At 38.6% G+C, this 25,474-nt stretch overlaps 1 protein-coding gene across 3 annotated transcripts in view; it reads right to left on the reverse strand.

Moving 5' to 3' along the window:
- Positions 1-25,474, reverse strand: part of IPCEF1 (interaction protein for cytohesin exchange factors 1) — a 161,074-nt gene that overhangs the window by 13,789 nt on the left and 121,811 nt on the right. For all 3 annotated transcript variants that reach the window (XM_061130184.1, XM_061130182.1, XM_061130183.1), the window contains 3 exons: positions 23,117-23,175; positions 21,718-21,806; positions 12,602-12,974 (listed from right to left, as the gene is read on the reverse strand). In XM_061130184.1, the coding sequence (XP_060986167.1) occupies positions 12,602-12,974; positions 21,718-21,806; positions 23,117-23,175 (521 nt within the window). The remainder of the gene's footprint in view (positions 1-12,601; positions 12,975-21,717; positions 21,807-23,116; positions 23,176-25,474) is intronic.

The following is a 25,474-nucleotide window of genomic DNA, read 5'->3' on the forward strand; positions in this document are numbered from 1 at the left end:
CTCTAAGTCTTGTCCAAATATCATCTAAATCAGAGTGGTGGGACTCAGGGGAAGATTCATCCTAGGGAAAATTTCCTCTTTACCTGTGAACATGTGAAATCAAACAAGTTCTCTGCTTCTCAAATACAACGGTGGGACAGGAAAACCTTTGCAAACCAATATACACCCTAAAGCATGAGAACCATTGTCTCAGATCCCTTTTTAATGTCCTTCCTAGAACTGCCCTTTGAAAGAAGGAATCTGCCTGTGGTCTGTGGCTTTGAGCAGATAATAATCATTTCTTACGCCAGATGCCCCATTCTCTTCCTTCCTGAGGCCTTGCCAGCCTCAGCACAAATGCTTCCAGTGAACTGACTCCACCCAGTATTCAGGGGGACCCTATATATTTAGGCAGTCCCATCATGCTGGCCACAGTCACTGATCTAGGGATGCATGTGGATCTCAGATCAGGCTGAAGGGGCCAAAGAGACTCAATTCTGAGACTTCGGTTTGGAGTATCAGGCAATCAATCTCCCTGTTTTCCTAAACTGAATGATGTGATGATGTGACCTGGAAGATTCCAGGAATCATGCCAAGAATCATGAATATGGAGCCAATCCCATAGGATACAACTGAGACATGGATCTTGGTGATACCGTTAGTGTCCTCGGAGCTCCTGAGAGCCAATCCATTGCCTTCGTTAAGATACTCTGGATGCTGTTTTCAGTCATATGCAACTGAAAGAGTCTCAGATGATATAGAAATTTACTCAAAGAAAATCATCTCCTGCCGCTGCTTTAATTTCTTACTAAGAACTTCAGTCCTTTGTTCACTTTGGTCTCTGAAACAGTCTTGGGAAAGATAAGACAGTAAGACTTTTTTCTACCATGCAGTCCTTAGTTTTTTAGACAGTAAGACTTTTTTCTACCATGCAGTCCTTAGTTTTCTCTATGCACGCAGGAACTTATGCTATTTGGCTCCTGTCCTGAGAACAAGATTGACAGACGATCATATAGAAAGCATGGCCTTAGGAGAACTAAAAAACAGTCTCTCCAAAGGGGATAAAAAATCATACAATAGTAGTCTAGGAGCATCAAAATTAAGCACACTCACTTCCTTCACAGTTTACTCTTGTAAAATTAAGTGTCTTTAGGCAATGTTTTTTCCCCCTTCTACTACCAGAAAGTCCATAAGCATGTATAGTACTCTTTCATAAAATGGACAGAAAAGATGTTGGGTTAACTTTGCAATTAAATTACAGTAATGGTCAATAAATTATTTGTTTTCTATCAAAACAATATCAAAAAAGGAGGGAAATATTCAAAACTACATTTGAACACAGACTTTTTGGCTCAGTCGGTGCAGATATCAAAAGTAGGCTTTGGTCAATAAGCACATGAAAATATGCTCAATATCATTAGTCATTAGAGAAATGCAAATCAAAACCACAATGAGATACTATTTCACAGTCACCAGGATGGATAAATTCGAAAAGACATAAGTGTGGAGAAATTGGAACATTAAAGTCCTTGGTGGGAACGTAAAATGGACCCACCACTTTAGGAAACAATCTGGTAGTTTCTCAAAATTCTAACTGTAGAGTTACCAAGTGTGTGTGTGCTAAATCACTTCAGTCATGTCTGACTCTTTGAAACCCTATGGACTGTAGCCCACCAGGCTCTTCCGTCCACAGGATTGTCCAGGCAAGAATACTGGAATGGGTTGCCATACCCTCCTCCAGGGGATCTTCCCCACCCAGGGATCAAATCCATGTCTCCTGTGTCTACTGCATTGCAAATAGATTCTTTACTGTCAGCCACCATATGACCCATCAATTCCATTTCTAACTATGTATTAAGAAAATTAAAAACATACGTTAACACAAAACTTGTGCATGAATGTCATGAAAGATACAAACAAAAGGTACAACAGTGTAAATAAATGTTCATCGACTGCTGCAATACGGTACAGGCATGGAATGGAGTATTAGTCATGAAAAGAAATGAAGTGCTGACACATATTAAAACATGGCTGAACTGCGAAAAATTCTTTGAAGTCAAAGGAGCCAGTCACAAAAGGCACATAACGTACTGTCCATTTATAATAAAATTTCCAGAATAAACAAATCCATAGATATAGAAAGTAGATTAGTGGTTGCCTGGAGCTGAGGAGGGGACAAAGCGGGAATGACCACTAATGTGTATGGGGTTTTCCTGGGTGTGGTGTGATCCACACCTCACACTGGATTGTGGAGCTGTACAACTCTATGAACATACTAAAAACCACTGAACTGTTTTTTATGTGTGAATTTTATGGTATGTGTAGGAAGCCACCTGCCAATGAGAAGACGCAAGAGACACAGTTTCAGTCCCAGGGTCAGGAAGGTCCCCTGGAGAAGGAAATGGCAACCCACTCCAGTATTCTTGCTTGAAAAATTTCATAGACAGAGGAGCCTGGTGGGCTACAGTCCATGCAGTCGCAAAGAGTTGGACACGACTGAGCAACTGAACAAGCATGCACATGTGAAGTATATCTCAATAAAGCTGTTAAAAATTAGGCTTTAATAAGATTATCATGATAACTGATGACATTTGCATAGGAACGATACTAAGCTTGGTAACAGTCCTGGAGTTAAGCTGGAGACATTAGAAAGTGTTAAGAAATTGAAATTAAAAGACATCTGACTCCTAGAGGGTAACGTTAGCTTTGAGGACTCCACGAGATTTCAGTCCCACAAGATCACAAGAATTTTATACATCTTTTTTTTTACAGATAGGCAGGCAGGACTCTACTTCAAATAAAGTGTGAATATATAGCTTTTAGGGCTTCCTTGGTGACTCAGACAGTTAAGAATCTGCCTGCCATGAAGGAGACCCGGGTTCAAACCCTGGATTGGGAAGATGCCCTGAAGAAGGGAATGGCTATCCACTCCAGTATTCTTGCCTGGAGAATTCCATGGATAGAGGAGCCTGACGGGCTACAGTTCATGGAGTTGTGAACAGTCAGACCGCACTGAGCGACTAACACTTTCACTTACTTTTTTCACATAGCTTTTAATACCACAGTATTTTTAAAATAATATATATTCAACAAACTGTAAGAAATCAGCGAAATAAGTATACAACAAAAATAAACAGAAGGTTTATTTTCCCTGTGTGCACCAAGATGCTCAGTTGTGCTGCTAAAGATTGTGATAGAAAATAAAATTATTTTTGACTAGCACGTTAATTTGTAATTATGCCAGAGTAAAAATGATTATAAGATCTTATATCCAATTTGACAGACAATAAATCAGTAAGGATGAAAATAAGCTTTAGGATCTTGGAATAATATGGTATAAAGTACATTCCCTAAATGAACAAGAAGATGGCTTATTTGGATAATCTTATATTATTTAATACATTTTTATGAATATATATTACCTTTAAGTTAAAAAATCACACGTTATCTCCCTCTCCCCCCACCCCCACCCCCATTTCCTTCGCTAAATTAAACTTCAGGGCACTAGCCATGGGGATGTGTATGTGAGTGTCTGTGTGTGTGTGTAACTTGCTTCTCCTAGAAATAGTGGACGTTTCAAATTAATATTCAGGTAAAGTGGACCTTTTGTAATTACAAAATGTTAATACAATTTACCTAAAATATGACCAAACAATGTTCAAAAAACATACACTTTCTCATTGGGATTCACTTAGAAATTGGAGATAGTAGTAAAGAGTGAGTATATTCATAGAAAATTTTAAGCTGCTGGAAAAATGGAGAAAAATGAATTCAGATTACCATTACATTCTACCTCTCATCTCTTCATCCCTCCTCAAAAGAAACCTGAGACTAGAAGACTCTATATGTCTGACTTCTAATTACCTGATTCCAGAATCACTCACAAAGGTAAAGTTGAGAAGATAATAAATGATGATGTTAAGAGTCAAGAAAATACCCTGATTGCTTCTTTTGCATAATAATCTGTGGAATACACAACATATTACTAGATATTCAGGGGTAAGACCTGTGACCCAGCCTTGTCCATGACCTAGATGGGGATTTTACACTATTTTACTGTTGCTAATGGCTGGTGCCTAGGTCTTCATAGGACCATAAACAGAAGATCCAATAAAAATGGAAGTAGATGATAAGTAGGAGCATAGGACAAAAAAGGACCCAAAGGGTACAAGCATATCAAAGACAGCTTACACCCCACCTCAAAGCAGAAATGAAAGTCCTTACTAATCACTACATGAAGACTAGCATTGCTTGGCTAATCTTACAGGGCTACCCCCACACCTTTCAAAGGCTTTTCAATAAAGTAGTATTTTTTTTTAATCTCCTTTTCATCTTTTTTTATGTAAATATTTTTCTAAATTCTAATTTCATATTAGAAAACACTAGATTATTCCCTTATTTTACCAGATTATAAAAAAAGCAAAATAACAAAAAATGATTGGCAGGAAGGGCATTTGGTCTCTCTCCCACTGTAAACAGAAGCCAAGTTCATTATCTTCACCTCCTTTGTCTTCTGTGGCAAAATAAAATGAATTTTGTCTGACAATCAAGTGTTTCCCATGCAATTGCTATCCTTCCTCTCAAGCGCCTATTTTATTCTTCTTACATAAAATAACAGGACTTTAATTTCCTTCTTCTCATACAGCACGCTGTAGTCTATCTCATCAAGCCTTACAAGTTCCTTGCCGAGGAAGATGAAAACTATTTTTACGTTACAGATGAGAAAAAAATGTGGAGATTCTTGAAAAACAGCATGTAATCTTTCCAAAATGTAAATCGGTGCAAAATTAGGAACAAGAGTTCAGTTCCACGCTGTGCAGGCTTGTGCGCTTCTGGATGAGTTTCCTCCAACTTTAATAAGCAATCACCTAGGGATCTTGTTAAAATGCAGCTTCTGCTTCAGTCCAGGACAGCAGGCACTGAGATTTAAATTTTTAACGAGCTCCTCAGTGATGTCAGAATGGCTGGTTCCTGGACATCCTTTGAGTAGCAAGGCTGGGTTGCTTCCCAACAGCTAGTCACACAAAACCTGTCTCAATTCATTGGAAGAGAAAGGGGCTGAAATTACAACCAGAAAGTTGGGACTCATCCAGAAAGCAGCATCTCTTTCTCTGCACCATAGCTTAATTAAAAAAAAAAAAAATCTGGCTTGCTCAAAGGAGGATCCCGAATCCTTGCTCTAAAGCATCATTATCTCATACATTGAATTGGTAGGAATTTGAGGTTAATATTAGTAACCCTTTACTTCTGTTGGACTCACTCAGAATGTCTGAAGGGGTCAGACATAAAACATTCTCCAAATTTAGGTTAATAATCTAATGATTTAGACTCAAGAAAGGGATGGTATTTTTTTTTAACAAGATCTTTCTTGTTGACATGAACAAAAGACAAAACAACACTTTCAACGAATAGTTACTAGTTCCTTCCTTTCCAAGAGGATGCCAAAGGCATGCACTCCTCTCTTGCTACCTCCCACGTACTCAGCCTATTGTGTGCTTCTGACGGGACACACACGCTCCAGTAAGTCTGGAATTTGGTTGTCGAGAACACTGTATGAAGATTATCTCTTTAAATGCTGCACTGTCAACTTGGCCTCCCCCACTAGCTTATTTTTGGTGCTTCCTTGAGCTTTCTAGACTGTGGGCTTTTTATTTTCTGTTCAGAACATAAAAGCCGACTTCAGGAGACAAGAGGGGAATTCACACCTCCTATTTCATATCAGAATTTGAAAGGGAAACTTTTTGAGGTTGGAAAAATCTAAATGATCTCCCAAGGAAGACAGTCATTCCTAAATATGAAACACTTTAAAAAGTTTACATAGAAAACAGTATATCCTGTTTCATATGCAGTGTTCTAAGTACTTGAGAAAAGAAAGACTATGGAAGTTACTTGTTACAAAGAGAAGATATAACTACACAGTCATTTGGACATTCAGACTTTAAGACTTTACAAATGTCATTCACTTTAGCACCTGACAGGCTTCCCTGGTGGCTCAGAGGTAAAGAATCCTGCTCCAAATGTAGATGTGGGTGCGATCCCTGGGTCAGGAAGATCCCCTGGAGAAGGAAATGGCAACCCACTGCAGTATTCTTGCCTGGAGAATCCCATGGACAGAGGAGCCTGGAAGGCTGTAGTCCATGAGGTTTTAAAGAGTTGGACACGATTTAGTGACTAAACAACAATAGCACCTGATGCAAAGAGATTAAAAGCATTTTACAGGTCTCATCTAATTAATGATTCTGACAGCTCTAATACATAATGACAGTCAAATTTAGAATCATAATGACACACAAATTTAATTTATGCAACTAAGATAAATCTGGACAACTCATCTTACTCATAGGGATACTACTAACCAAGAATATTAGCATAGTATAATTTTAGAGACAGACTGACTATTTATCTCTGCTGCTGTTGATGCTGGTGGAAATAGCTTTCACCTACTGAATTTTTATCTGTGTAACAGGCAGTTAACTACTATAACAACATTATCTTAATTCCTTTGTAACAACCCTACAAGGAAGTGTTATTAATCCTGATATAAAGGAGAGAATGTCAAGACACAGAAAGATCAAAAACTTTGACAAAATTCACAAAGAAACAAATCTAAGTTCTGACCCAAAGCTCATTGCCTTAAACACTATGCTTTATGCTATAAAAATATTTGATACACTGTCCTTGAATGAAATTCAAGGAAGAGGATTTCAAGTCAGATAATGCATAGTCATCAAGATGGTAGCGGGCAAGACCAAGGCTCAGATCTCTGGCCCCTCAACTTTGTCTTCCAAGGGAAAAGTCTCCACCCAGAGCCCCTGCTTCTGAGGTGCCCAGGTTTTATACCTTAAATTCTGTTCTCACAGGGCACTCAGTCCTAGGAGACGAAATTCATAAGCTGGTGAGCAACTTAAGACACAGGCTGGAGAATCAGATTCTCTGCTTGGGCATTTGAACCAGGCACCTGGGGATAATGAACCAGTTCACATCAGGAGCTATCAGGGTAGGCTGGACCCCCAAAACAACAAAGGTATAAGGGCACAGAAATGGAGAATGCAAAGTCAGGGTCTAAAAAAATGATGGCAGGTAAAGGAAATTCTATAAGAAAAAAATCAAACAGATTGAGAGAAAGTCAGAGACAGCATCCGAGTATAAACCAAGGATAATCTTGCGTTCCTGTAACTCTGAGACTAATTTTACTTTGGTTTCTCATTTCCTATACTTGATTTACCTTCTCTACCAGTCAGATATCTATTAATATTTTCTCATGGATATTTGATGTTTCTATTAAGCAAGATAACTTAGTACCCCTGTACTATATCATTGCTTTTATTGATAAGAATAAACCTAGTCCATGGGGAGACCCTCAGTGTCTGCTGTTTTTTTGTTTTATTATTATTGCCTGTGTGGCAGTGACTTTCAGAAATAACCTGAGGTTGAGCTCATTACCCAAGATTCTAATACGTAGCTTTTTACATTTTTAAAACAAAGATTCCATTTGTTTTTGAAACATATTCTTCCAATCATAAGAGCACCTTGGATTAGGTGAAATAGTTAATGCAGACAAAAAAATGTCTACATCTGCTCATGCTCTAAGCAGACAAAAAACATCACCATGCACATAAAACTGGTATTTGGTCAGGTTTTGGGTAGTTGCTAAATTCCAAATTTGGCTCATTTATGTCACTTTCCTTCGATGTCATGCATCCTCTAGTTATGTGTATATCTTCATTAAAAATGCATTCTATTCAAAATGATTCCCACATTCAATCTTGCTGTACTTCTACTTGACAGTTTATTTGCATAAATTGGGTATCAGTCTTATTACTGATTGAGGAGAACACGGCAACCCACTCAGTATTCTTGCCTGGAGAATCTCATGGACAGAGGAGCGTGGTTCATGGGGGCTACAGTTCATTGCGTCACAAAGAGTCAGACACAACTTATCACACACACTTATTACTGATTATTCAACTTGTCAGCATCCAGGGTATGGCCACTTCATTCATGGAGTAAGTATAACTGTCTCATACTGTCAACATAATATAAGTAGAAAAAGACACTGTGAGTCATCATCACACAGGCATGAGTCATGGGCCAAATAACCTTTCATAAAAGAAAAGAAACAGTACAGGATAAAACTGAGCTGAGATGAACATTCCATTAAACTCATCATCTCTTTCCCCGCTTTGCTTTGTGGAAAGACTCAGTGAAGCATCTGAAGACCTCTGGATCTACCAATGTGGAAAGGCAATAGAATGCAATTAACATCATGTATTGTTTAAACAGTTTATTCTGTGGAGGAAGATGTCTAAAAGGGTATAACTTCAGTATAAAATTCTAGCAACTACAATTTTAATTGCATACCAGCTGTAAAATATTTCTCTCATTGTTTAAATAAAAAGAAGGCTATAATACATGCTGTCTGCTTATTTCTGGGCTCAGTTATTAACCTTTAAGAATCTTTTCTAGGATAAAAGCCTTTTTCTCCAGCAAACACATCTTGAGACTGGGACTTAATCTAAAATCCTAACTCCTATCATAGACCTTGTTGAAACTTCAATCCCTGTCATATTAATAAAAGCATCCTGAACCATATTTCCGACATAGGAATTTTAGCACTTTTCTTTTTCAATTTGCAGATAAAAAATAATAATTTTTAGAAATCAGAAAAATGAAAAGCTACCTCTTTTCCAACACACAAACACATATGTAAAACATACACACACAGAAATACACAACCTGATTACTCAACATGTCATCGCAAACGCAAGCAAAAACTGGGTTGCTGTTTCCATAGCAATGACTTTCTGTGGCTTAACTCTGCTGGGAATTTGACCAAATCCCCAGCAGTAGGAGAAAAGCATCAGCAAACATTCTGTACCATATGGCAAATGCCAACAAATCAATGAGGGGAAAAATAGTTTTATTTTCTCTTCCTTTCTACCCAAAGGAATACCTTTGTGTGCAGCTGTTTGAAGAAGCACCCAGATTTCATTGGTCACTGTGCACCTAACTCAAAATGTTAAAATACCTGGTTTCTTCCTCTGGAGATTAAAAGAGCTGTTGGTACTCAGCCAGGCTCTGTAGCATACACATGCCCAGAATGACATTAGACACGGACAAGAACTGCAGGCATCTTCCCATGACTATCAGATCATTCGTTCTAAAGGAAAACTCAATCTGCAGAGTTACCTCTTGAGAATGAACGAGAATGGAATTTTATTCTCATTTGCTTCTGAAGCCATCCTCATCCTAGATGTTGTATGTGTGTGCATGTGTGCAAGTTTGTGCATGCGTGAAACTTTTAAGTCCTACCAATGGTCCAATAATTAAAGAGTTGGTAATAGAAAAAAGTAAATATGGTCCTTTTCATTATTTTCTTTAGTTCCCCCATCCTGTACCTGGAAGGATCTTCTAGATAACAAGTTAGAAGCAATCTAGTTCAAGATGCTTAAATTCCCTCTTTAGTATATCTTCATAAGACCAAAAATTGTAATCAACACATAATATGCAATTAATATACCCAATGAAAATGGTTGCTTCAGAAAGAGTAAACACTTTCATCAATGAGGAACGCATTACTTTCCAAGGAGCCTGTTCAATTTTGAACAATTCTCAATGTTAAAAAGAAGTTTCTAATGTTGAATTGAAAATTATTTCCTTTTTATGTGAATCACTGGCCTCAAAATTTACATCAATTTCAAACTTCCACAGAGGTGCAAATTAAGTCCAGTACCTTCATATGACAGCACCTCCCCAAACTGAGGCCAGCCTGAATCTCCGGCCTTCTATTGTGTACAGTCCAATATTGACCCATCTCCCCTTACTCATTAGTGGTGCTATTTCCATTCTCCCCCCTACCCAACCTCGTTCACCTCTAGGAGCAGGTTATTTTGGCAATAACTTTATTTACTAATGTAAAGTAGATCATTAGCATTAATTAAGGGTATCCAACAAAAATGCCATCAGATGGGGACTTCCCAGAGATTAAGACTCCAGACTTCCAACGCAGGGAGTGTGGGTTCGATCCCTAAAAGTGAAGGTGTTAGTCGCTCAGTTGTGTCTGACTCTTTGCGACTCCATGGACTGCAGCCCGCCAGGCTCCTCTATCCATGGGATTCTCCAGGCAAGAATACCGGAGTGGGTTGCCATGCCCTCCTCCAGGGGATCCTCCCAACTCAGGGATCGAATGCTGGTTTCCTGCATTACAGGTGGATTCCTTAACATCTGAGTCACAAGGGAAGTCAGGGAAATAAGATCCCGCATGCCTCAGGAGCATGGCCAGAAAACTAAATAAATTAACAAAATAAAATAGCCTATTCTCAAGCTTTCTTGAAAATATAATGCCATCAGGGGCCTGGCAGGTAATTCAACTGTGTGAAGCATCTTCAGATAAGGCTATAGGGAGTGATGACACCTGTGGTGACTTGGAGGAGTTCCCAGCCTTAGAATCCAAATAAAGGCTACACACATACTCACACATGCACACACTCACACACACACACACACATGCACACACTCACGCACACATGCACACACGCACATGCACACACACGCGCACACACACACACGCACACACTCACACACATACACACACTCACACACATACACACACGCACACACTCACACACATGCACACACATACACACACGCGCACACTCACACACACACATGCACACGCACACACATGCACACACTCACACATGCACACACTCACACATGCACACACTCACACACACACACACCAAGGTCTGTAGAGTTCTAATCCTTGGCCTAAATTATTCTGATATGCTGTGCTGTCTTAAGTCACTTCAGTCGTGTCCAGCTCTTTGCAAGCCCATGGACTGTAGCCCACCACGGAATTCTGTCCATGGAATTCTCCAGGGAAGAATACTGGAGTGGGGTGCCTCTTCCTTCTCCAAAATTACTCTGATACCAAATATTAAATTAATAGGGTACCTATGAAAATTTGAGAACTTAAAGAACTGTCCTTGATGAAGCTGGGGGAGGGGGCGAAGCAGTCATTTACACCATCAGATCACCGTGGCTGGCGATCCTGGAAATTTAGCCGGTCAACTCATCATTCTCTCATTTTTAAGTATCTTCTATCAGGTAAGCTTGTTTGACAGTGGAATGAATAAGGCACAGACCATCAGGAACAACCCATCATGATTGAAAACTAATCATTGTTTTAAAGTTAGTCTGGACAAAAGATAAGGACCAATCACCATGGAATATTAAGAAGTATTAGGTAGCATCACCAACTCAATGGACATGAACTTGAGGAAACTTCAGGAGACAGTGGAGGACAGGGAAGCCTGGCGTGCTGTGGTCCAAGGGGTTGCAAAGAATCGGACACGACTTGGAGACTTAACAACAACAACATTAAGAAGGCCCACACTCTTCATTTCTACACTCCAGTAACTCCTTCTTTTGCTAAGACTTAAAATGATTTTTTTTTTCTTTTTTAAACACATAAGCTGTGCTCTCCTTTGGTTTTAAAGTTCTAGTGATGCTCTCCATAGTACACGCAGATTGTCTCTTTCTGTTAAGTAAATGGGCAGGCACCTCAGGAGCCGACTCGCTTAGGACCCAGCCCTTATCTGTGGTGATAGATAGCTCAGGGAAGGTGGTTGCTCTGTGCATGTTTTGAACCAAGGAGGTGATGTCATCGACAAAATGCTGAGCTAGTCACCACAAGCTCCAGAGCAGAGGACATGGGACCAAACAAAACAAAAACAACCTATGGCTGATTCATGATGAAGTTTGACAGAAAACAACAAAAATCTGTAAAGCAATTATCCTTCAAAAAAAATAATGAATTAAAACAAATAACAAAGAAAACTCAAACTTTTATCTCGGATTGGTATAAAGGTATCATTATTTTGTGAACACATGTCTCATAGTTGCAAGCATTTGGTTAGTGACACTTACAGTGGGCTGGAGAAGGGAATGGCAACCCACTCCAGTATTCTTGCCTGGAGAATCCCATGGACTGAGCAGCCTGGAGGGCTACAGTCTACGGGGTTGCAGGAATCAGACACCACTGAGCAACTAAGCAATGCTAGTGGGCAATGAACGGCCTTGAAGCTGGAGTTTTCCACATGCAACCTCCTCTACAGAAGTAACCTCCAGACTTAGCCTCACTTGACTGTTTAATTATCAAATCATTCAAGACTTTCAACATTCCTTCTACAATCCACCTGAGCGTTCTACATCCACATACAAATACTCATTTTCTGAAAAGAGTAAATAAATTTTTAGGGCTTCCCTGGTGGCTCAGTGGCAAAGCATCTGCCCACCAATGCAGGAGACACAGGTTTGATCCTTGGTCCAGAAGGATCCCACATGCCACGGAGCAACTCAGCCCATGGGCCACAGCTATTGAGTCTGTGCTCTAGGGCCCGGGAGCCACAGCTGCTAAACCCACATGACCTAGAGCCCATGCTTTGCAACAAGAGAAGCCACCATATGGAGAAGCCCGCACACCACAACTGGAGAGTGGCCCCAGCTCGCTGCAACTAGAGAAAGCAGCCCACGTATCAACAACGACCCAGCACAGCCAAAAATTAAATGAATAAATAAATAAAATTATGCTAAAAAAATAATAATTTCTTGCTTTTACCTCTGTCCGTCATCTTTGATCCAATAGGCTTGTCTGGGACGGTAAGATGGTCAACGTTGCTACTCAAGGAAGAAGTGTCATCACTCGATAGAGAGTTCAAAAATCCACTTTCTGATGCATCAGCGTTGTTTTCCAGGGCCCCGCGACCGTTCGCCTCTGAGGGGGCCGGTGAGCGCAACCGCACGGCACACGTCACAGACTGTCCCGTATCCTCAGTGGCAGGCGAGCTGCTGACCACATCAATCCAGGACTGTCTTTCTCTCGATACGGAGGAAGACAAACTGCTGGGAGTCTTTTTTATGTTTTCCATGGAAGAGAAGGAACGTGATGTTTCACTCAATTTAGGTGAAGATGAAGATGCCTGCTGTGCAGCCTGTTTTTCACAAAGAAAACCAAAAGAGCATGAAATAAATCATGATTAAGTCAACATCCTCTACTTTTCATTTTCAATGAAGGAATGCCAGTGTGTCAAAAAGGCACCAATAATAAAAGAGTTGAAAGAAAATTAGATGGTGTTTATATCTGTGTGATAGGCATGATGATGTCATTTTCCCAAATTAATTTGTATAACTTTGAATTCATGACTCTAGGATCTGAAAAAAATCTCTGTATCATGATTTACTCTGTCCTTCAATGCTCTCCAGACACTTAAAAGACCCATTTGGGGAATTCTTTGGAACACTGAAGGACACTTTGAGCAAAAGGTAGATTACAATCTATCACTGAATTTTCACTGCTTGGGCAAAAACTCTCAAGAAATGTGATTAAAAGAAAGCAAAAGCTGGAGCCAAACAGGAAGCACAATAATATGAATTGAATGGAAGACCAGTGATGTAGACAAAACACATATATTTACACCCTCAAATATTTTTCAGATATTCTTTAGCACATGACCAGTATCAGCTCATAACTACATAATTAGGTGAACAGATGTTAACTCATCCACTCTTCAATAATTTTAAAATGTCAATAAACTTTCTCCAAAACAGACAAGAATACATATACAGGGTCCTAATTCATTAAAGGAAACCAAGAACTATGAAAAAATGGGTTGATGATGTAGTATCTTCTGAAAGCAGTTGCTGACATACAATCCAAGGGTGAATGACAACCTTGGTAAAATTTTCACCAGTCTATTAATGCAACATCTCCAACGTCCTCTCTTGGGAAAGACTTCATTTATTCTGACATTTTATCTTTATTATATGTTGGTGTTAAGATAGATGCTTTCTTTTGGAAAATGGTAATGGTAGCTATTACCTTTTGTCTTTTTGGAGCTTTTTAAATGTTCTGCATGGCAAAATAAAGATTTGGCAACTAGGCAACTAGATGCTGGTCCTCCATTTTTAATTTTATTGGTCAATAAAAATCCAAAAGTCTAAACACCAGTGCTCTGGGGTTACCCTATATCTCCAGTGGCAGATAAGATAGAGAAGTCTATGTTCTGGTTCTGTTTCATTACGCCATCCTATGAGATACTCCTGTCAGTTTCAAGCATTCAGAACTCCAAGGAAGTGGAGGAAGTGGTAGGAGGAACTGTTAGAGTGAAGAAGCCAAAGAGCAAAGTAGGATCCTCTCCTAAAAAACTCAGAATGATTGCAACTAATTCAGGATAATTGACTTTGTTATAAATTAATATGTTCCCAAGAATTTTGCAGGTTCTAAGCTCTATGCTCTGATGGAAAAAGATAGTAAATATCCAATGAATGCCTGGCCAGCTGCAAGCTAGACACAGATGGTCAAATAAGCAATAAATCCACTTTTTAGCAGCATGCATTCTTAATCACTCAGTCATGTCCAACTCATTGCAGCCCTTTGTACTATAGCCTGCCAGGCTCCTCTGTCCATGGGATTTTCCAAGCAAGAATAATGGAATGGGTTTCCATTTCCTCCTCCAGGGGATCTTCCTGACATAAGGACGGAACCTGTGTCTCCTGTGACTCCTGCATTACAGGTGGATTCTTTACCCACTGAGCCATGGCACTAAAGCATCTAGTTAAGATACTAAGTGAAAAAAAATGGCTTAAAACTCAACATTCAAAAAACTAAGATCATGGCATCCAGTCCCATCATTTCATAGCAAATAGATGAGGAAACAGTGACAGACTTTATTTCTTGGGTTCCAAAATCACTACAGATGGTTACTGCAGCCATGAAATTCAAAGACACTTGCTGCTTGGAAGAAAAGCTATGACCAACCTAGACAGCATATTAAAAAGAAGAGACATCACTTTGCCAACAAAGGTCTGTCCAGTCAAAACTGTGGTTTTTCCAGTAGTCATGTATGGATGTGAGAATTGGACCATAACAAAAGCTGAGCACTGAAGAGTTGATACTTTTGAACTGTGGTGTTGGAGAAGACTCTTGAGAGTCCCTTGAACTTCAAGGAGATCCAACCAGTCAATTCTAAAGGAAATCAGTCCTCACTATTCATTGAAAGGACTGATGCTGAAGCTGAAGCTTCAATACTTTGGCCACCTGATGTGAAGAACTGACTCACTGGAAAAGACCCTAATGCTGAGAAAAATTGAGGGCAGAAGGAGAAGGGGATGAGAGAGGATGAGATGGTTGGATAGCATCACCACTTCGATGGATGTGAGTTTGAGCAAGCTCTAGAGTGGTGATGGACAGGGAAGCCTGGTGTGCTACAGTCCATGGGGTCACAAAGAGTCAGACTGAGCGACTGAACTAAACTGCCTGAAGATACTAACTCATCACACACGTCTTCCTAATAACAAAATATTTGTCATGACATGAAAACTTTCCTTTCAGGAATGTCAATGAGCTTTCAAACTGACTGCCTTCAACCACCTCGATCACTTAACTGGGAGATCCAAGATCTGCAATTCACTAAAAAAAACAAAAAAACAAGAAAACCCTAGCAATCTGAAGGAGTTAATACACTCCCTACCAAACTGTCCAAATAAATGCCAAGACTTGTTTACTCTTTAACAAGATCTACAAGAATAAATATTATCAAAAATACCCATTCAGGCCAAGTGCTGACATGGTCCCCTATTGTGAGGTATTTTAGTCAAACTTGGCTTCAGTGTGATCAGTTTCCTTTTCTGAAAAGAGATCAAGTGCAAGCTTTTCCTGTTGCTCCCGCTGATACTACTGTAATTTGATTATAGCAAAACGAGCTATTTGTACAAACAGCTGTTGCTGCAGCACTTTTTATAAGCCTTTTTGAACCCATAAACTTTGCTTAAATGACTGAGGAAGGACATAGTCAACGAGCACCAGAAATTTCTAGGAAATGTACTCTCTTGTGGTACTCCTCAAACACACAGCAAATGCTTCCAATCCACTTTTTTCAGCGCCATGCAACATTTACAAAGTTGATATTTGAACAGAGAAAAGAAGGGTGAGGGGCAAAAGAGATTAAGAAAAGGACTAGAAAGAAGGACAAACAAATGAGAAAAAGATGATATGTACCAGGTCAGAGGGAATTTTCATTCAAAGAGAGACTGACACAAATCTAAAGTTACCTGGAATACTGCCACAGAGAATCAATGTGGGAATGAGCTTTGCAAAGCCTGTGGTGCTAAACTCGGTTCATTATTTCTATGACTCTCCAGCTACCCATAACTACAAGTCAAACAGAGAACTTTTAGCCCAGTGCATTCTATCAACCATTCAAGTGTCCATCCAAGGGCTGGCTCCTCCAGGAAGCCTTCTTTGGTTGCCTCCGGGAGAGGCAGGCGTCTTTGCCTGGTTCTCCCATGCTTACTTCTATCATATCAGGTGGAATATCATTTTATTTGTCAACTATTACTGTAATTGCTGATCAATTTGTTCCTCTTTTTTTTTTGGTGAGTTACTTGAGAGAAGGCTGTTTTTAATCATTTTTGCATCTCCATTTTTTTTGCATTTGTGCCTGACATTAATAAATTAGTACTTGGTAATAAACTAAAAGGGCTTCCCAGCTGGCTCAGTGGTAAAAAATTTGCCTGTCAATGCAGGAGACTCAAGAGATATGATTCGATCCCTGGGTCGGGATGATCCCCTGGAGAAGGAAATGGCAACCACTCCAGCATTCTTCCCTGGGAAATATCATGGACAGAGCCTGGCAGGCTATGATGGAATGAGTCAGACATGACTTAGCGACCAAACAGCAACAAATAATCCAACGCTACAAAGACTGGTCTAGACAGCCAGCTGTGTGTAAAAAAACTGCCCAAAGAAGTTCAGTCTCTTACTCAGGAGCACCCTGAAATTCTCTGTAAAGTGCTATGGATGATTTATCCTAATCCCAAGATCCAGGATTACGTGTTGCAATGCAAATATTCCCACAAATGTCTTCACAATCTCAAACATAATTATTTTATTTATTATCAGTTAATGATTGTATTGGAGAAGGAAATGGCAACCCACTCCAGTACTCTTGCCTGGAAAACTCCATGGATGGAAGAGCCTGGTAGGCTACAGTCCATGGGGTCACAAAGAGTCAGACATGACTGAGTGACTTCACTTACTCCCTTAATAACTGTATTCCATCTAATTTATTTGAGAACATTTGGGTTTTAAAATCTTATTTTTTAATGAGAAAATAAAGGACATTTTAAAAATCTTAGTTTTCATGAGGAAACTATGCACTTTATTAAATAAAATAATTGATACTGTCTTTCCCCATTTTCTGTATAAGACATTTTTTAATCATTGAAAAAGCTTAGTTAAAAAGCTGATTAGCTCTAAAATTCTTTTCTTTGAATTGCTTCTAAAGCACAAGCGTGACATAGCGAAAAAAGTTTAAAATGGCCACCAAAAGCCTGTAATTAGAAAGGAGTGAGTCAGCATATAAATCTTAAGCAATATTAGTCAAAGTACATGAAAATACAAAAGTAATGCATGAATAATTTTAAATCCACTTATTTTTCATCCAAAATTTTTTGATTTTTCATCCACATTATCTCCCTTGCGAACATTTCTATTATTACATATAGTACACACAATGAAAGATCGTGTCCTTTAGTAAACAACTGTGCAAGAACTATCCTACTAAGATTAAATTTGAATTTCTAGAACTGTTTTTACCCTTTTTTGTGTTTAATCTCTGACCTCTTCCTCTGCCACGGGCCAATGAGCCACAATGTGCAGAGTTTGTTTCTACTTACTGCTTCTTTGATTTGTTTTAGTTGATTTTCGCCACCCCCCCCATCTTTTAGATATAAAGGAACTGTACTTCTTGAAAGCATTAAAATCTAAGGACTATGATGTTAAAATAATTTCCATGAGCTGCATAAATCTGGGATGATAATATCTTCCCAGTTTCTCTCATATCTGATCTACCAATTGGTCTTAGAAGCATGTTCAAAATCCAACCATTCCATCTCTCAACTACACGCTGACCCCAATCCTCACTTCTCATGCTAGATGACTGCACACTTTTCCTTAGATTTCTTTGCTTCTGGATTTTCTCCCTATGTCACAAGTCTCTCGTACATGGTAGCCTGAGTAGTCCTTTTAAAATGGACATTGATCACATCACTCCTCTGCTCAAAACTCCCAAGGCTGAGGAACTCAAAACATCAAAGTCCTTAATGGTCAGCAAAGTAATGTCTGCGCTTTTTAAGGTGCTGTCTAGATTTGTCACAGGTTTCCTTCCAAGGAGCAAGCACCTTTTAATTTCATGGCTACAGTCACCGTCGGCAGTGGTTTTGGAGCCCAAGAAAATAAAATCTGTCACTCCTTCCACTTCTTCCCCTTCTATCTGCCACGAAGTGATGGGACAGGATGCCATGATCTTAGCTTTTTTAATGCTGAGTTTATGTGATGGTCTTACCAAATGTTACAGTAGGAGTCCAGAGAATGCTTGTTTCAATACAAATACATGAAAGGATGGACATGAGACCACTAAGTTAGGTCACTGAAATGGGAGCAGTGTTTAGAATGTTATTCCCAATGTCAATCAAATGTTATTCCTTAAAGTTCTAAGTTAAGCATTGTCTGGAAGACCACTAAGGCTAACATTATTTTTCTGAAGGAATGTATTAGAAATAGATAAATGTTGAACAGTTAGATTTTATGTTCCTTAGAAACACAATGTGTTGCTGCTGCTCACATATATCCCAGGCAGATTTTGTTTTTGTTTTCTCTTGTTTCTGAAAAGCAGACATGCTAGACACTTGGTTAAAATAACACTTAAGCTTTTTATTTAAACAGATGAAATTTTTAAAATTATGGTAACGTTTGTACAGAGCAGGAGCAAACATTGTTTTGGCTGAATCTGGCATAGGCTGGCCATGACTGAGCTATATAACCTAGGCAAAAGAACAAGACAAAATAAAAGCAAACACCCAAATCTTTTCCAAGTTCTTGTTTTTTTTTTCAAATTTTGGGATAATGAACTTTCATTTTGGAATAATGAATTTATGAGTATAAAATAATTACTATTCTGGAAAATTATTTCAAAAATGATAAAATCTTGAATTAAAATTTTAATTCTATGTCTAATCATTTTGATTTCTATGAACAATAAGATTTCAGCACCAGACAAGTTTGGACTTATGCTTCTAAGTGGTGAAACCACATTTCACAAAGAGCATGAGGAATATTACAGGGTCTTTGAGTAAATAAGAGATTTATCTGTTCATGTCTATTCTTCTTGAGACAGCCCCACAGGATGGATAATAGAAAGGACATCCATTTATTTACAGAGAAATTAAAAATGGAGAGCTTTTTGGCAGGCTTAAGATAGATGGGACTCTGTAGGTTTCACTTTGGAAGATCCTTTGTGAAAATCACCACCCATGATTTCAGAACTGACCTCATTATAATTCAAACTCATTAATTTTATATGATACAAAGTGATTTAAAAGCTCAAAGTTCATTAAAAATTTGTTACAAATATCTTCCCTCCAAGTTTAATTTTTTAAAAGTGTTGTCTGGTAACTTGATCCTGCTTATATGCTTATTTGGGCTTCCCAGGTGGTTCAGTGGTAAGGAACCCACCTGCCAATGCAGGAGTTGCCAGAGATTAGAGTTTGATTCCTGGGTTGGGAAGATCCCCTGGAGGAGGGCGTGGCAGTCCACTCCAGTATTTTTGCCTGGAGAATAGCAAGGACAGAGGAGCCTGGTGGGCTACAGTCCATAGGGTTGCAAAGAGTCGGACATGACTGAAGCGACTTTATCATGCATATGCTTATTCATTTAATATTTATTGAGAACCACTATCCTAAGTAGTACTTGAACAGCAAAGAGGTCAAATCAGTCAGTCTTAAAGGAAATCAACCCTGAATATTCACTGGAAGAACTGATGCTGAAGGTGAAGCTGATGAAAAGAGCCAATCACTGGAAAAGAGCTGGGAAAGACTGAGGGCCAAAGGAGAAGGGGGCAGCAGAGGATGAGATGGTTAGATAGCATCACCGACTGCATGGACATGAATTTGAACAAACTCTGGGAGATGGTAAAGGACAGGGAAGCCTGGCGTGCTGCAGTCCACGGGGTCGCAAAGAGTCGGACACGACTGAGCATCTGAACTGAACTGAACTGAATCTGTGATATAGTTTGCCATTTATAAAACTGAAAATCACAATATTTTAAAACTAAAATAGTTCAAATGAGATAGAGAAGGAGAGACACAGAAAGAAAGAGACAAAGAAAGAAACTAAACAAAAATATAGGCTTCTCCATTAGGCCAACAAGGCACATCTATTTCATTTTTTATTTCATTTTTTCTAAATGCAAAAACTGACTTTAGAAGAGGATTCAGACTACATCAAGGGAAAGCTATTTACATATTAAGAAAGGCTATATTGTATGTCTAGTTCAAAAACTGGTCAACATTTTACCATAGTCAACATTTAATTTTACTTATATCTTGCTTAACTTTGGCTAATCCTATTTAATAGAAATTTTAAATAAACATTCATTCAACAAATATTTATTACTGGTCTTGACTGCTGCTGCCGCTACTGCTAAGTCACTTCAGTCGTGTCCGACTCTGTGCGACCCCATAGGCGGCAGCCCACCAGACTCCTCTGTCCCTGGGGTTCTCCAGGCAAGAATACTGGAGTGGGGTGCCATTTCCTCTCCAATGGTCTTGACTGCTAGCCAAGTAAATTCGAAATGTGACCATAATTCTCCACTGACAGCAGATAAAAGCAGTAAGAGGTCATTATTTAGATGATATTAACACCTTTAACCCAGGAACTGGCAAAATGCAAATGAAGATTAAAAACCTTATCACGCAAAACAGAAAATTCTGGTACAAGAGTTCTGGTCAGCAAAGGAGATGCTGTAACCTATGAGAACTTATCCTTACTGGGGTCTGTGGATGAACGAGTGTCAAGGTACAGTGGAAAAGGCATATACTATAAAGCTACAGCGGGCTTCCCAGGCGGCGCTAGTGGTAAAGAATCCCCCTGCCAATGCTGGAGACATAAGAGACGTGGGTTCCATCCCTGGGTCGGAAGATCCCCTGGAGAAGGAAATGGCAACCCACTCCAGTATTCTTACCTGGAGAATTCTATGGACAGAGGAGCCTGGTGGGCTACAGTCCATGGTGTCGCAAAGAATCAGACACGACTGAGTGACTAACACTTTCACTTTCAAAGTCTTAATATCCATCAATAACCTGAACTTACACTGGATGATTCCAAAGCTTCAAATCAAACTTGGACTGCTCTCGAGTGAACATACCGAGTCATTCTATAGGCAGATTGAATGCGCTAACCCCACTCCTGGCTTCCTGCTCTCTTTCTGATTCTAAATTTCTCTTCATGGTCTTGCCTTCATCCCCTTTACATTCATTTCATACCACTACAGGGCCTGCACCCAGGAAAGGCATTTTTAATTCTTTCTGAGAACAAGTAGGGAATAAATAAATGTTATAAAATAAATCTTTGCAAGCATCGGCCTATTACCTAGAAGCCCTCTGCATTAGCATGAATCCTCTGGGCACAATACATTTGTGGGTCACAAACAAATGCACCAAATTTGTCATACCAATGGGTTGCTATGGCACCCTGGGAACTGCACTTGCTCTTTGGCAATACCTTTATTTAGCCTGCTCTAAAAATGTATCCGTCAAGGTAGTTTCTACCCAGTTGAAAGGAACGACATCCACATGATGTCATTTGATCGATGAGCAACAGGCTAATTTGGTACCTACCGAAGGAGAGAGACTCTCCGCAGAGTGATGAAGGGGTGGCGTCTGGACAGCTATTTCAGGATCTTCCTGTTCACTCTCACTGTAGCATTCTAGAACAAAAAGGAAAATGCTGAATGTTTCAATGCCATCATCACTCATTCCATAATGCATGAGCAGAGGTTCTTCTCCATCTGGCTATTGCAATTCCAATCCAATTCAGAAAGTACTCATCTAGTGGGCTACCTGATACATAAGAGTTTCTCTCTGTTAGGGTTTCTGCCCTCAAAGAGTGTCCACTAGGCAGAAAGAGGACTAATCATAGCTCAGGGAAAATAAAACTAATTCCTCAAAAGAGGTGTGAGTCATACACTAAGGGAGTATAAAATCAGCAGTGATTAACTTTGAGCATAGAAATCTTAATGAGCTGAAAATGGCAGGATAAGTAAACCATCAATGATGCACACAGAATAATGCGAGTTCCAGGCGCCAAGTATCCAGAGTTCCCTAAGGGACAGGGTGGAAAACAAAGCTGAAAGGTGGCTTGATGTCGTATCACAGAAGGCCTTACATAACAGGATAAGGAAGAGGGTTTTGTGTAGTTATTTTTGTGCTCACAATCTATAAAGTACTGCAAATATACCATGAGAATTTATTTTATGAAAAAGAGGACCAAGGAGATGGTTAGGACACTGATTTCACAGTATCCTATTATACTTCTTTATTCTAAAACAAGTTGCCACTTTTCCATTTCTAAATTTAAGATTTTATGATTTGTTCTCCAAAGAAATAACTCCCTACTTCTAAATCCTGAGTTTTATGTGGTCTGAGAATTTCAGAAACAGTGTCAAAACTCTGTGACCCTGACACATACAGACATCTTTCTTCTCAATATTAAGGAGCAATCGCATCATTAAGAAGAGTTAGACTCCTGGAGCTTTTGAACACTGAAAGCTATAGACTGAACTAAAAAGATGGCCTTTATCCCAGGCTGACTTTCAGGCTCCTGGTGCAAACTTAGGGTAATTAGTCTTGGCACACACCTGGTGAAAATACTAAAATATCAGAGAGGAAACAGTGGGCTGAAAGTTATCTGTCTAGATCATGACAAGATCACACCGATGAGTAAGAATTCAGTAAGTGGGACAATAAAACATTTGCATTGGCAATTGACTGCGATCTCCATGAAGCCCACAGCTGCTAACGTGTGGGTGAAGTGTGAAAAGCATTCTTAGCCAGCCTGGGAGGCTCTATTCCATGTTGGTGAGCCAGTGTGACTATGTCTGTCTCTACATATTTTCAGATAATTTTAAATAACAAAGTATGTTTCATTAGAACAAGGCTCTACATAGAACTTGACATTGTATTTTCACCCTATTCTAAGATCGCTGCTAAATTTTCAGAAATTGAAAACAGAACATACCTTCATCCTTTGAAGTGGATTCAGGGTGGATTTCAGCTAATCCCAATTTGTTTAACCACCTAAAATTCAAATAGAAAATAGATGTTTGACCAGGGAGATTGGTCCCTCACCTATTCACCCTTACCCTAGACACTAGAGGAAGGTCTTGTACCAGACTTCATAATGAAATTAAGTCATGTGCTATATCAGTGTAAATGTTTTCAGAAACAGCCTAAATATGTTTATGGAAACCTAAGACCACTGGTTTCACACTATAGTCCATATCGTAAGTAATATGATAAGATATGAGGTGGCCCACTATACAGCTAGTTAAAGTGGGTAACTACATTAGATACTCTAAATATACAAATAAATATATGCTTTGTAATTGCATATTTGAAATTCTTTCACAACCATCAAAATGAATTTCATAACTTGACCTTTAAAGTTCTATCTGTTTAATTCTTAAAATGTAAGCTTACTTCACAAAAAGTGATGATGATCTATTTTTAAACCATGATCTTTATATCAATAAGGAAAAAGATCTGGCCAGAGTTTCACAGTTATTCCTAAGCTAGGGAAATTTTCAATTCCTTGAAAAATTTTATGTAAGGTAAAATTGACACTGTCTCATCTTCCATTGACTTACCATTTTATTGGCAATGAATTTCAACTACACATCCATAACAAAAATAGAACTAGACAAACCTGAAGGAATGCAAATATGGCTTATGACTTCAGGCCAAGGGTTCAGTTAGAAATTTATTTTAATACACAAATTTTTAAAAAACATAAAATGTATCCATTTCATATGTTCCTAGCTATATAACCTATTTAAAGGAAAAATACTATTTTGGGACAGTGATAATCTAAATGACCTATTTTCCATTTCTTTCCACTTTTCCTTATTTTAAAAAAATATTCCATAATACATATTCATCTTTCTTTGAAACATAAGTAGCCTAAGTCAACTATCAACAAAATGACAATAATAATGCTATGCACTTATTGACTTACATATGTTTTATTTTTGCTAGTCCAATAAACCATAAGCCATCCAGCTACACCCCCACCAAAGCATAAACACTCCATATTCCCAAGTCAGCAACTGTCAACAAATTAGGAATCTTTACCCAGCCCTCAACCTGCCATGGTCTAGATAGTTTTTTAATAGGAAATACAAAGTAAATTTTATTTTAAAAATAAAATAGAACTTTCTATAAGAAGGAAGATGAATTTCAGCCTCATTTAGGAAGTCCCCTTTTGAATCATGATAAACACGTGTCTCTAGTGGCCACTTAAAACTAGACCAACACCCAAGCCCAGATCATGCCAGAGGAACTGAAAAACGTTCATCAAGACTCGATCGCAAAATAAACAAAACAAAGAAATGGAAAATGACAAAAAAAAAAAAAACGACAAATGGCTAATAAATATAGGGGAAAATTCTCAGCCTCAATATTTTAGAAAATGCATATTCAAGCACAAGCAAATGTTCACCATGAGACTGGCAAAATTTTTAAATTTTGCTAACTTCTAGATTTTAAGAGAAATAGTCTCATCCTTTGTTGAGTTGACCCTGAAAAACTGGTATAGTCAATATTAAGCAGTTAATTTGATGATACTATTCAAAATATAAATATTCGTTCCCCTTCACCAAATAATTCTAATTCTAAATATCTACCCGTCAAAACACATCTTCAAATATATAAGAAATGTGGAAGAATATTAATTTGATAGGATTGCAATGACAAAAAAAAAAAAAAAAAACTGATACAATAGAAGTGTCCATTAACAGAAAAATGGATGAAGTATGGTACCAATTCCATCAGTACCATGTTATAAAGAAACTAATAAAAAGACAGAGGTTGGGTGAGGGAGCCTTGTCATGACCTGGAAAAATCCTAACATAGTGTTAAGTAAAAAAAGCAAATACAAAACAAAGTGTTTATCCTGATTCAATGTGCTTTTTAAATTAATTTTTATTACAATTGCTTTACAATGTTCTGTTGGTTTCTGCTGTATAGCAAAGTGAATCAGCTATACAGAGACACATATCCCCTCTTTTTTTTGTATTTCCTTCCCATTTAGGCCACCAGAGATCACTGAATAGAGTTCCCTGTACTATACAGTAGGTTCTCAACAGTTACCTACTTATACATAGTAGTGTATACATGTCATCAATGTGCTTCTAAAACTATGTGCATGACTTGATTTGCAAAGAAAGTCATCAGAGAGGATATAGTCATATTGTGAAAAATGGCTTGGGAGGTTTTTCATTTTACACACTTCTGTATTACAAGATTTTTTTACAAGAATATATTTTACACATTACTCAACTAAAATGCTTAAAAATACATTTTTAAAAACTGATCAGGC

This window comes from Dama dama, chromosome 26 (genome assembly GCF_033118175.1).
Source record: "Dama dama isolate Ldn47 chromosome 26, ASM3311817v1, whole genome shotgun sequence".
NCBI classification, from domain to species: Eukaryota; Metazoa; Chordata; class Mammalia; order Artiodactyla; family Cervidae; genus Dama; species Dama dama.